The sequence below is a fragment of the Rhinolophus sinicus genome, linkage group LG09 (genome assembly GCF_036562045.2).
Source record: "Rhinolophus sinicus isolate RSC01 linkage group LG09, ASM3656204v1, whole genome shotgun sequence".
NCBI classification, from domain to species: domain Eukaryota; kingdom Metazoa; phylum Chordata; class Mammalia; order Chiroptera; family Rhinolophidae; genus Rhinolophus; species Rhinolophus sinicus.
The window spans coordinates 53509208-53520901 of NC_133758.1; the positions used below are offsets into that span (position 1 = coordinate 53509208).

General features: G+C 44.6%; 1 protein-coding gene across 6 annotated transcripts in view; it reads left to right on the plus strand.

Annotated features, from left to right (window-relative positions):
• GNAL (G protein subunit alpha L) overlaps positions 1 to 11694 on the plus strand; it is a 202107-nt gene that overhangs the window by 186386 nt on the left and 4027 nt on the right. For 5 of the 6 annotated variants that reach the window (XM_019711346.2, XM_074340381.1, XM_019711349.2 and 2 more), the window contains 5 exons: positions 1143 to 1216; positions 2253 to 2311; positions 2655 to 2775; positions 4430 to 4560; positions 7630 to 7697. In XM_019711346.2, the coding sequence (XP_019566905.2) occupies positions 1143 to 1216; positions 2253 to 2311; positions 2655 to 2775; positions 4430 to 4560; positions 7630 to 7697 (453 nt within the window). Of the gene's footprint in view, positions 1 to 1142; positions 1217 to 2252; positions 2312 to 2654; positions 2776 to 4429; positions 4561 to 7629; positions 7698 to 11055; position 11694 lie in introns of those variants that run through there. The other variant, XM_019711347.2, reaches the window with a different exon arrangement.

Sequence of the window (11694 nt, forward strand, 5' to 3'; positions counted from 1 at the left end):
CCAGCTGTGACCCAGTGTGTCTCCTTTGGGTTAAGCTAGATAAAAGTGCCCTACTGCACATTTGTAAGTAGCAGAGAGGGACCTTCTGTGTCTCCCGAAACCTTTGATCCTCAGGCATCTGCAGAGACTTAGAGAACCTTGAACTGCTCAACTTAGGAGCCACCCAGATGCCTCAAGAGCTAGTGAATTCCAGGAAAGTTAGAGGGCCTCCATTCAAGCAGCATCTCCAACACTCCCCAGTGTCTGTGTCCCCTGGAAGAGCTTGGCTGTGGGCCCCTTCTGGGGGTTCTCTTTTCTCTGCCCTTCCTGAAAGTCTGACCTCCTCTCTCTCCCGTGAAGTCCATCTCTCTCTGAGGCTGACTCCAAGAGCTCAAAATTATCTGACAGAGCAGTAGAGTCAATTCCTTGAGGCTGTCCTAAATGTGTCTCGTCAGGATAAGAGGGGACAACCACCGTCCAGCTTCCAGAATGATTGTCTGCTTCAGTAACATCATAATAGATTTGTGGTCAGAAAAAAATACCCCTGACATCTGATAAATGTACAAGAGATGTCAGCTGTGTAAAAGTGTGGCTTTCTCATCCCCGCCCCGCCCCCCCCCCCCCCCCGGACCGCATCATCTTTTAGAGGGAATAGAAGTACGCAGGTAAGAGAGGGGAAATCTAAAATCAGCTAGCATCCAGTCCAAAAAATCCATGATCTGTGAATGCAGAGTACGCTTCCTTTGGTTTCTCACCCAAATAGTTCTGAACCTGGAGCAGGTGGCTCTCCGGGTGTAACAGAAGAACACTGGCAGGGTCTCTCCCCGAACACTAAGCATGTGATTTGGTTGTCAGGAGCATGACAGTCAGTGAACTACATTCATCAATGATTTAAAAAAACAATCATAAAGAAAGTGAAAGCACAGCTCTCAAGTATCTAAGGACAAACAAATACATTAACTGTGATTTTTCTCAGGGGATGGGAGAGGTGGGGGTGAGACAGAATGCATTTGTCTGAGTTTTTAATTACCATGTTATTGTATCTTTGATAATGGCAGAAATTGCTATTCGAAAAACTTAATCATTATGGTTGCATCCAGGGCTTCCCTTATGAAGAAGAACAACGATGTCACTTGGTTTTCTTTTTCTCTTCTTGCCCTCAGGACCTTCTCAGATGCAGAGTCCTGACATCAGGGATTTTTGAGACACGATTCCAAGTGGACAAAGTAAACTTTCAGTAAGTGTGTCCTGCAGAGCAGGCCTGCTGTGGGGTGTGGGAAGCCCTCCTCGCTGTAGGCTGGGCCTTACGGGTGTGGGGCGTTAGGGACCCTGCTACTACCCAAGGCCCTAGGGCTTTGGGGAGTGGAATACCAAATATGCATCACCATCCTTTAGGATAAATGTGGGGACAGAGGCAGGAGTGCAGTTTCCAGGCTCTTGGCCTCACGTGGAAAGTTGCTGACTCAGGTAGTAAATGGCCATCAACTGTGATTGGATGGGCATCAGCTGTGGCTAGTTGGCCATCAGCTGTAACCAGTGAGCCATTGGCCACTAATATAACTGCCATGGCTACGCTAGCAGAAAATGGGGGGCTAGCAAGAAGATGATGGCTGAGCTAGCAAGAGTGAATTACAGTTAGCATGGCGGATTGCAGCTAGCAAGTGAGGTTGGTTGGCAGAGAAGTGGACTGCAGGTTGTAGATAGTGTGGGTCCTGCTTCCTTTGTCTCCAACCGAGCCGCCAGCGAGACTACAGTGGTATGTCTCCCCTACCTATGGCTCCATGGATGTTCCTTTTTGGCCTCACCATGTCCTGCGTTCTTATGTGGGGAGCGGGACCAGAGACCCCGCATGACACCCTGCATGACAATAAGTAAATACAGACTGTGTGGTCCTGACGTACATGCAGTAAGTTTAGGGAAGGGAAGAATCCAAGACCTGAGACACCTGAGAACGTGAGAAAGATCCAAGGCATTGGGATAGGTAGAGAGAAACTGCAGCCAGAAACTCAGACAGAGGGATGCACTGCTCAGGCTGCTCTGAGAAGCGGGCTCAAGTCAGCCTGATGGCTGCGGAGTGAGGGCTGAGACCAGAGAAATGACTGGGTGTGGACACCCAGGCCCAGCAAGCTGGTATGGAACCTGGGGCTGGGCCCGAGCGGTCTGTTGAGGTCCCACCGGGAACTGTGCTACAGGCCACACAGCAACGGAGAGGAGCACGGCCGTGTGCATTGCTTCCTTGCACTCCTAATAATTGTCCTGTTGTCCTTCCACAGCATGTTTGATGTCGGTGGCCAGAGGGATGAGAGAAGAAAATGGATCCAGTGCTTTAACGGTGATTTCTATGCTCTCTCAGGAACATGGGACAAATTCTCACACTTACTCCTGCTACTGTGTTTAAGTAGCTTTGAATGAGATTATATATAAAATGCCTTCAGTATGAATCTCATAAATAAGGAATTTAAGCATCTCCAATTTCCATGTATCATTCACCGATATGGGTAGATTCCTGGTCAGATACGTTACTGAACAACCAGGTATACACACGGTGCTGACTCAAGTCATTCTTAGAATCATGGAATGAAAATTTCCCTGGAAATGGGTCGCAGTTGGATGTGTACTTTATCATAACCCCACAATGACCATTGGTCTAACTTTTTGTCTCTTCTCCCACTAAGACGTCACCGCTATCATTTACGTCGCCGCCTGCAGTAGCTACAACATGGTGATTCGGGAAGATAACAACACCAACAGGCTGAGAGAGTCCCTGGACCTTTTCGAAAGCATCTGGAACAACAGGTTATAAAAATAATAAATTCAGTCTCACCACTCGATTGCAAATTTTCTTTCACTGAAAATACCACTCAACTCACTTTTATTTTTATTCTCCAGATACAGTCATTCTTTTCTTACTGATAAATTCAAAACTATAGAAGTATCTCTTTTAGTCCATCTCATAGACAGACATGCTTAACATGGGGGCTGTCCCTTGATGAAGCCCTGGTAGTGCTTTGTCAAGAAAATTTAAATCTCTGCTCTGAAAGCCTAAGATCATATCTAGGGTTCAAATTTGGTTTTGTTTGGTTTTCAAAATTTAGAAAGTACTAATTTTAACCACATATCACTTCCAGTTTAAAAGCACAACATGATCATGTTTGAACTGGTAGTACTACACAGGGACAGAACTGCAAACACACACACACACACACACACACACACACACACACACAGTTAAAAAAATCAAAGTTTCTTCTGAAATATTTGGGAATAAATAGCTCCAAGGAGGACAGAAACATAAGCTGACTTTGCAAAAGATTTGGGTTATCAGAAAAGTATTTCTCTATGAAGTGTTCAACAACTGGTCTCAGTTCTATAGCATTAAGACAGTTAATGGGAAAGAGAGTCAGGAAATACTCAGGTATACAGAGGAATGCATTGGAGTCATTAAAAATTTATATATATATATATATATATATATATATATATATATGCATACACACACACACACACAGTCACATGGAAAAATTACAATAATGTTAAATGAAAAGGCAGATTTAAAACCACCATAACTTATTTTTATAGAGATGATAAATATGTGTGAGGATAGAAAAAAACTACAAGTAAAAATATAAAAATTCTAATAGTGGTTGTCTTTAGGTGCAATTACATTTGATTTTTTTTCTGTAATTAAAAATTAATTTTTACAAGGACTGTGTATTTTATAAGCAGAAGAAACTGTAAGTCTGTTTCCATTTGGGGGGAGAATGGGTTGTGTTTCTAATTCACAGTACGATTCCTGTACAGTAATCATCAGCTTGATTCCTTTGAAGTAATAGAATTTCTAAAGGCTTTGCTGATATGCACACTGAACTCATGTTAAGCCAGTTCTCAGTATTTAGTTAATGAAACAGAGAGAGAACTTTCCATCCTGCACCTTCACTGTACCTGAGCCCCTCCCCTTAGCTTGTCATGTCCAGTGCAGTGATATAGCTCTAGATCTGTCACATCCTCTCCACAGCTGGAGAACCTCAGATCTGTTCAGAGGTCGCAGGGGAAGAACCAAGCCAGCTGCAAACTGTATTCTGTGTGATTAGCTAATGAGTCCTCTATTTTGTTGTTGTTAATGCTTTAATTGTTCTAATTTTCTGACCCTTTATTAGTAAATAACACCAAGTGTATTTATTACCTAAATAAACCTTAGCCAGTAAATTTATAACCCCAGTGAAGATAAGTTAGAAAGTGCTAAACTGCTAAATCAACTGCCTATATTTATCATTATAAGAATGTCTTGTTGACAGATGGAGTAGGGGACTCAGATACAGGTATATCAAATAACGCTAAATGTTATACATCATCAAGAAAATGACAATGTTGTCCTTTTCACTGAATTTCTCCTGTTAGATGTACTTTCCCATATAGTAGATATGAAATTTGTATGTTTATTTCTCCTCAGGTGGTTACGGACCATTTCTATCATTTTGTTCTTGAACAAACAAGATATGCTGGCAGAAAAAGTCTTGGCAGGAAAATCAAAAATTGAAGATTATTTTCCAGAGTATGCAAATTATACTGTTCCTGAAGACGGTAAGATTTCAAAACAAGTTTCTCCCGATTAAGGGAAAGACTTTATTGTTCTTTCAACAGCCCTGTAACTACAATTCAAACAGTTCTGATGAAACTAGGAAATTCAGTTAATTTAAATCAATCCTCTCAACTATCCTCAAGTGCTAGAGTATTAAAATGTCCTATGTAGGATTCCATTTATAAAAATTTCAGAGTTTGATTTTCCCTTCAAGCTGCAGTTGCAGAAAGGGTAGTTTTGAGTGTGAAACCCCTATTAGTTGGGGTAAGTTCTGCCTCTTGGTGCCTCAGTTGGGTCCGCTGTGAACCGGGCCCATGTTAGCCCTTTACACTGACCTTCACACTGAACCCTCACAGTAACTCTATGTGGGAGCATCTGTTCTTCTCATGTTTTCCTATGGAAAGTGAGGCTGAGCAAGGTAAAGTCACTTGTTCAAAGTCATTCAGGCAGAGCCTGTGAGGACAAAGCAGACTTGGAACCCTTTACTTCTGAGCCTGCATTTTCAGCCACTGTGTTTACATCTTTTGTCTCCAGTAATGACTTTGGCTACAACACTGGTGACTTCCATTAGGGTGACCAACCATCTGCGGGGGTTCCTGGGACATGGGACATTCAGTGCTAAAGCCAGGAAGGTCCTGTTCGGGCAAACCTGGAAGAGTTGGTAACCCCAGTTCCAACCGCTGCTCTTCAGTTTTGAGTAGATACTGGGCCACCAGAGTCTTGTAGGATGTAGGTTTACAGCAAAATAGCACCACTTCTTAAATTTGAATCCCAAACTAGATAAAGCAGAATAAAAGGGATTTTCCTAGAAACCCTAGTTAAGAAGATAAGAAAATTCATCATCCTCTTTGCACTAATCTCAGCCAGTCTCGGGGTGTGCTTTCCAAGGCTAAGGCAGTGTGCCACCTGCCTAAGGGAAATCTTCAGAGCACTGCTGTGTAGTCCTCTCTGTTGCTGGATTACCTATCTGCCAGCAACAGAGTCTTCTTTAACTTTCTCAGGCACCAGTGCCCCCCATCCCCTCACCCTGTCAATACTCAAAGCTCTGTGGAGCTTGCCTCCAAAATGTCCACTGCGCCTGCTCTTCCTTCTTTTCCTCTTCACGGCCTTGGTCCTGACCCTTATTCCCCACTCATCTCAGCTATGGATCTGGCCAGTGCAGTTTCCTGCCCAGGCTTCCTAGTTTTGGTCACTCAACTTTACAGAACATCCTCAGAACTTCTGCAGTTACCTTTCTGAAACACAACCACAACCCTGCTTTTGATCCCTACCAACACTGACTGAATCTCACCACAAGCTGAGGCCAAACCTGACCTGTCCAGGAAATAGAAGCTGTGCTTCCCCAATCTCAGCAATATAGTACTCCACCCTTTACCCTCAGTGACACTGTGCTTCTCCCTCCACCCTCAGTGACACTGATCTCCTCCCCCACCCTCAGTATCACTGTGCTGTTCCCCCTCCCCCTCAGTGTCACTGGTCTCCTCCTTCTCCCCCTCAGTCACACTGGTCTCCTCCCCCTCCCCCTCAGTGACATTGGTCTCCTCCCCCTCCCCCTCAGTGTCACTGGTCTCCTCCTTCTCCCCCTCAGTCACACTGGTCTCCTCCCCCTCCCCTCAGTGACATTGGTCTCCTCCCCTCCCCTCAGTGTCACTGGTCTCCTCCTTCTCCCCCTCAGTCACACTGGTCTCCTCTCCCTCCCCCTCAGTGTCACTGGTCTCCTCCTTCTCCCCCTCAGTCACACTGGTCTCCTCCCCCTCCCCCTCAGTGACATTGGTCTCCTCCCCCTCCCCCTCAGTGTCACTGGTCTCCTCCTTCTCCCCTCAGTCACACTGGTCTCCTCCCTCCCCTCAGTGACATTGGTCTCCTCCTCCCCTCAGTGTCACTGGTCTCCTCCTTCTCCCCTCAGTCACACTGGTCTCCTCCCTCCCCTCAGTGTCACTGGTCTCCTCCCTCCCCTCAGTCACACTGGTCTCCTCCCTCCCTCCCCTCAGTGTCACTGGTCTCCTCCTCAGTCACACTGGTCTCCTCCTCCCCTCCCCTCAGTGTCACTGGTCTCCTCCCTCCCCTCAGTCACACTGGTCTCCTCCCTCCCCTCAGTCACACTGGTCTCCTCCCTCCCCTCAGTGTCACTGGTCTCCTCCTTCTCCCCTCAGTCACACTGGTCTCCTCCCTCCCCCTCCCCTCAGTGTCACTGGTCTCCTCCCCCTCCCCCTCAGTGTCACTGGTCTCCTCCTTCTCCCCCTCAGTCACACTGTGCTCTTCCCCCTGCCCACTCCTCTCTTCCCTCTACACTGGGCCTCCCCAGGCACCTGCCCTGGCCAAGCCTGGCAGGCCTCCAGGCCAGGCCTGACTCCGCGCCTGCAGAGCTCCCTACTGCCTGCTCCATGGAAGTGAGGACCTAGTCACAGTAGTTGCAACACAGGAGGAAGAAAGTGATGAGAACATGCAGACATGAAGCCTAAAGTTTAGGAAAATAGATCTCACAGGGTTGCAGAAACTATTCAATGATCCTGTGAACTTAGAATCTGCATGGGAAAAAGTCTTGGGAAGGGCCTAGCGTCAGAATGGCCGCTGTAGTTGATTTTAATTAGAAGCTGCAGATGCCCTAGTCTGTAGTAGAAACAGTAAGAGGGGTTCTTTCTAAGAATAAGGCTGATGGAATGAGAATGCAGCCCTGATGGGCAGAACCTCAGCAGAAGCCACAGCTACAGTTCTGGCGCCCTGCTTCTGGTAGGCTGCCAGGTCTTCTTTCCTCCAGAGAGCCCTGAAGGTGAAGGAGACAGCTGTGGGCTTAGTCCATGTTCAATGAGATACTTTCGTTTTACTTGAGTGGAAGTTATCCCCCACCACCAAAAAATAAAAATAAAAAAGTTTTATCAGAGCTCTGTTAAATTAAAATTATTTGGGAGGAGAAAATTAAAATAAAAATGACATTTTAGTTTTTTGCTTTGTTATACAAGTCTTTTAATGCTATGAGTATACCTCAGTCTAACTTTATCATTCCTTTTATATTTTCATAGAGTTGTATCTCTGTTTCACATTACTTAAAAGTCTATTTTTAATTTCTACAGCAACACCAGATGCAGGAGAAGATCCCAAAGTTACAAGAGCGAAGTTCTTTATCCGGGATTTGTTTTTGGTAAGCAAATTTATTAACCTTTGTTTTCCTATCACATTACGGTTAAACTGTTCTTTGCAATTTGGAAATTACTTACTCTTTCATGATCTCATTCATTCTCCCTTCCAATTATGAGATAAGAGAAGGTAATGTTACTTTATCTTACAGCCAAGCACCCTGAGGTTCAGAGAGGTTAGACATGTCATCTCAGGTCACACAGCTTACAAGCAAAACTGGTACTGAGACAAATCAGACCCTGTCACTTGTATTTTCCCAGAAGGAAAGAGTCCTTCAGCAGAGTCTGGAACACCAGCTCTCACACTGGGTCATCCTTTCAGCCCTTATTCTCCATTCAACTCTAAGAGACTAAGGTTAACGTGAAAATGGACCTGCTCAAATTCAGACATATCCTATTTTTTTCCTTTTCCTTTTTATTTTGAGATGATTTCAAATTTACATAAAAAAGTAAAAGAATTGTACAAGTAACTCCACATACTCTTCACCCAAATGGATTAATTGGTAAATTTTTACATTTACTTATCTGTTTTTCTCTTTTGAATAACCCAGTGTGTAATGGCTAGGAGTTTTACTAGAAACGATTATATACCATGACATACCCAAGGGCATGTTCCAATAATACCCAGATAGCACGTGGTACACGTCAACTGTGCTCTGCAGAACTGGGAATCAGCCCAGTCTGCAGCAGGGACAGTCCAGTTGGCACGCATTCCCATCGGGATCAGATCCTCAGCTTGACTCGATGGAACCCATGTCTCTACCCTCCTCCCACCATGCTCCCTGTTTTCTCTTAATCTTATATTGAGTGAGAAAGTAACAAGGGCAAGAAATCAAGTCGCAAAGTGAATTCTGAGGAACAAGCATCCCCCGGGACATAACGAGTAGTGCTGGGAAAGGGCTCTGCAGTGAGTCAATCTGGGAAATGCTGTGTTGAATAAAGTGAGACAGGTTTCTCGGTTGTAAGTCTTCTCAGAACCTTTGCTGTGCTGATGCACACTGCGAATCTCTTCAATAAGGGAAACTGTAGTAGATCAAGGACTTACTTTTTGGAGGAGCATCTTGCAAGGCCATAAAATATAAAACACATAAAAAATGTTCCACAAAATGCCATTCGATTGAGAATGAAAAGTTAACTAAGTGTGCAAATTAGGCATTTAGATAAAGATTAGAAATAGAATATAAATGGCCATGCTTCCAGTATTTAGTCCTTGGCCAGAAAACTTTTCTTCTCTAACAATGGATAGTTCTGGCTTGTATGCAGTTTGCAAATCAGGGAAATAAAGGCATGGGGGTATCGACTTAAACTTTTTATTGTGGAATTTTCCTGGGCCAGTGAGTCATCTGAGAGGTTTTGAGTTGGAAACCATAACCCCAGTGGTTCCAACCTCATAGAAGGTAGCCAGGGCAGATTGCAGATTTGGTTATTTATTCAGTATTTAATCTGGACAGGAGCAAATCTTGGGTGAAACAATAACTTTGGTAATGCAGGGCCCTGAGAGATTGTGGGACATGAAGGTTATAAAGGAGATGGAGAGGTACAGGGAGAGGACCTGTCCTTGAGGAAGGAAAAAAGGGGGTTTTGGCCGAGAAGGGAGAGAGCACAGTGAGAAGAACCCCGCTTTGAGAAGGGGCCAAATGCCGTCTGAGCGTTCTCCTTAAATGTCATGAGGAGGGGACTGACTACCAAGAGGTTTGTCCCAGGCAAGTTCATTTCCTCCCGCAGGGAGGCATGAAGCATCCCCAGAACAGGAGGAACTTAGAACCGAAGGATCCAGGAGAGAGAGCCAGGTGGTAAACCCCCAGAGTCCCCCCAGTCACCGTCAACCAGTCCCGTCCCTCAAACTGGAAACCACCTGCAAACCTGAGCCCAGACCCAGGCTAGAGTCTCCTCCATGGCCAGTGTCACCAAACCTTTTAAAACAGAAGGTGGTGAGTGTAAGGTCAATACCCTGTGTCTTGATGCTCTTAGCATCTGTTAGAAACCTGCATGTTTTCTGGGCTGTCTTCCTCGTATTTTACTAGCCCGTCTCAGATTTCTTGAACATTATCTCCTAAGACAGGGCTTCAAAGAGTTGGACAGCAGCCAGGTGACCCAGCCAAGCAGAGCCTAAAATTGCCCAGTTTTCCTTGACAAGCTCATTTCTGTCACTTGTAATGAAAATCAGTTTGTTTAGAGATTTTAACTGTTCGAAGTTTGTACACGGCAACAACCTTTGTAATGACTCCATTCCTTAAATTACTGTTGCTCCAGGCAGGGACAAGCTGTCAGATTATTACAAAAGAAAGCTTATTATCATTCATTCACTATGCACTTACTCTGTGTATGCCACATACCTCAGCTGGTGCTTTAGGACTAAAAAGATACGTAACCTACACATTTCAGTGTTGAGAAGTTTAAAGAAAAAATGTTTAATTGCTCAGGATAAGCCCAACTATTGCTAAAAATACGGCTCTCTTCCTAAGAGGAGTTTCATAACCCGATGAACATTTTCACAACACCCTTGCAGGAGTCCTAGAATTTCTCCAATGGCTGTTTCCCAAGATGCTTTGCAGAAAAAGAAGGGGTGCGAGTAGGGGGGTGAGGACACCTAGGGATTCCTGTGGTCACCTATGAAGAAAGTTCCACATGACCCCTGCATTAGTTTGCTAGGGCTGCCATAACAAAACCTAGAGACTGGGGGGGCTTAAACAAAGGAAATTTATTTTCCACAGTCCTGGAGGCTAGAAGTCTGAGATCAAGATGTTGGCAGGGTTGGTTTCTCCTGAGCCCTCTCCTTGGCTTGTAGATATCTACCTTTTTCCTGTGTCCTCCTATGGTCTTCCCTCTGTTTCTGTGTCCTAATCTCCTCTTCTTATGAGGACACCTATCTTACTGGATTAAGGTCCACCCTGATGACCTCATTTTAATTCAATGACCTCATTAAAGGCCCTATCTCCAAACACAGTCACATTCTGAGATGCTGGGGATTAGGACTTAAAACATACGAATGAGGGGGAGACACAATTCAGCCCATGGCAGCCTCTCTCCCACTGCCCCACTTAGCTTCACAATGCACATGAGCATGTCGTTCCAAGATGTACTCACGACTCAGGGTTTCCCAGTTATTTGGCCACAGAGCACTTTTCTCCCAGAACACTGCTAACCAAGGGTTATATATGTACTTTATATTTATCACCCACATCTTATAAACAATGCCATACTAACATCACAAGCTTCTTTCAGAGAACCAACGGTGTTTTTTTCTCTCCACACAATGTTTCTCCATTATTTTACTATTTAAAGACTTTTACACATTCCCTGAGTGGGAATAGGTCAGTCATTCCCACTGTCAAAGCTTTTGAACCATTTATGTGACCACAGGTTCCATCATTAAAGAAATAGGAAGAAAAAAGACCTATGGGCATCAACATTTGTGTCTGCCTAGGAGAATCAAAGGATGGCATCTTCATTTGCCTTTTAAAGAAGGGACACACCTAGGAAACGCTGAAGCTCTAACGTGACTGATGTGTTGTCCATACAAAACTACTAGAAGTGTGTGGGTATTTAAATTCCAATTAATTAAAATTAAATAAAACTAAAAATCAGTCTTTCTGTTGCATCTGCTAGGAATAGTGGTTACCTTATTGCCAGGGCAGATATAGAACATTTCCATTATTGCACAAAGTTCCATTGGGAGGTGCTGGTTTAGACCTTCATTTCTGGAAACTTCTACCCTGAATTCTATTTTCTGTGGCAGTCTTTTAAACATGTCCTGTCTCAGCTGAACTCTAAGCTTCTGTGGGCAAGAGGTAAGCTAAGGTGCTTTGGGTTTCCACCAGCGTGTTCAGTATTTAGACACTCCCCACAGCTGTGTTCTTATGTCAAACAAGACAATACCCCAAGCCCTCTAGTTTTTGATCAAAGTGTTGCCTAAATTCTTCTCGAAGAATGAAGCGGGGGAGGGGGAAACAGCTGTCCCACGTGCCCCTGGTGGAGACAGACCGTGCCCCACAGCCCACA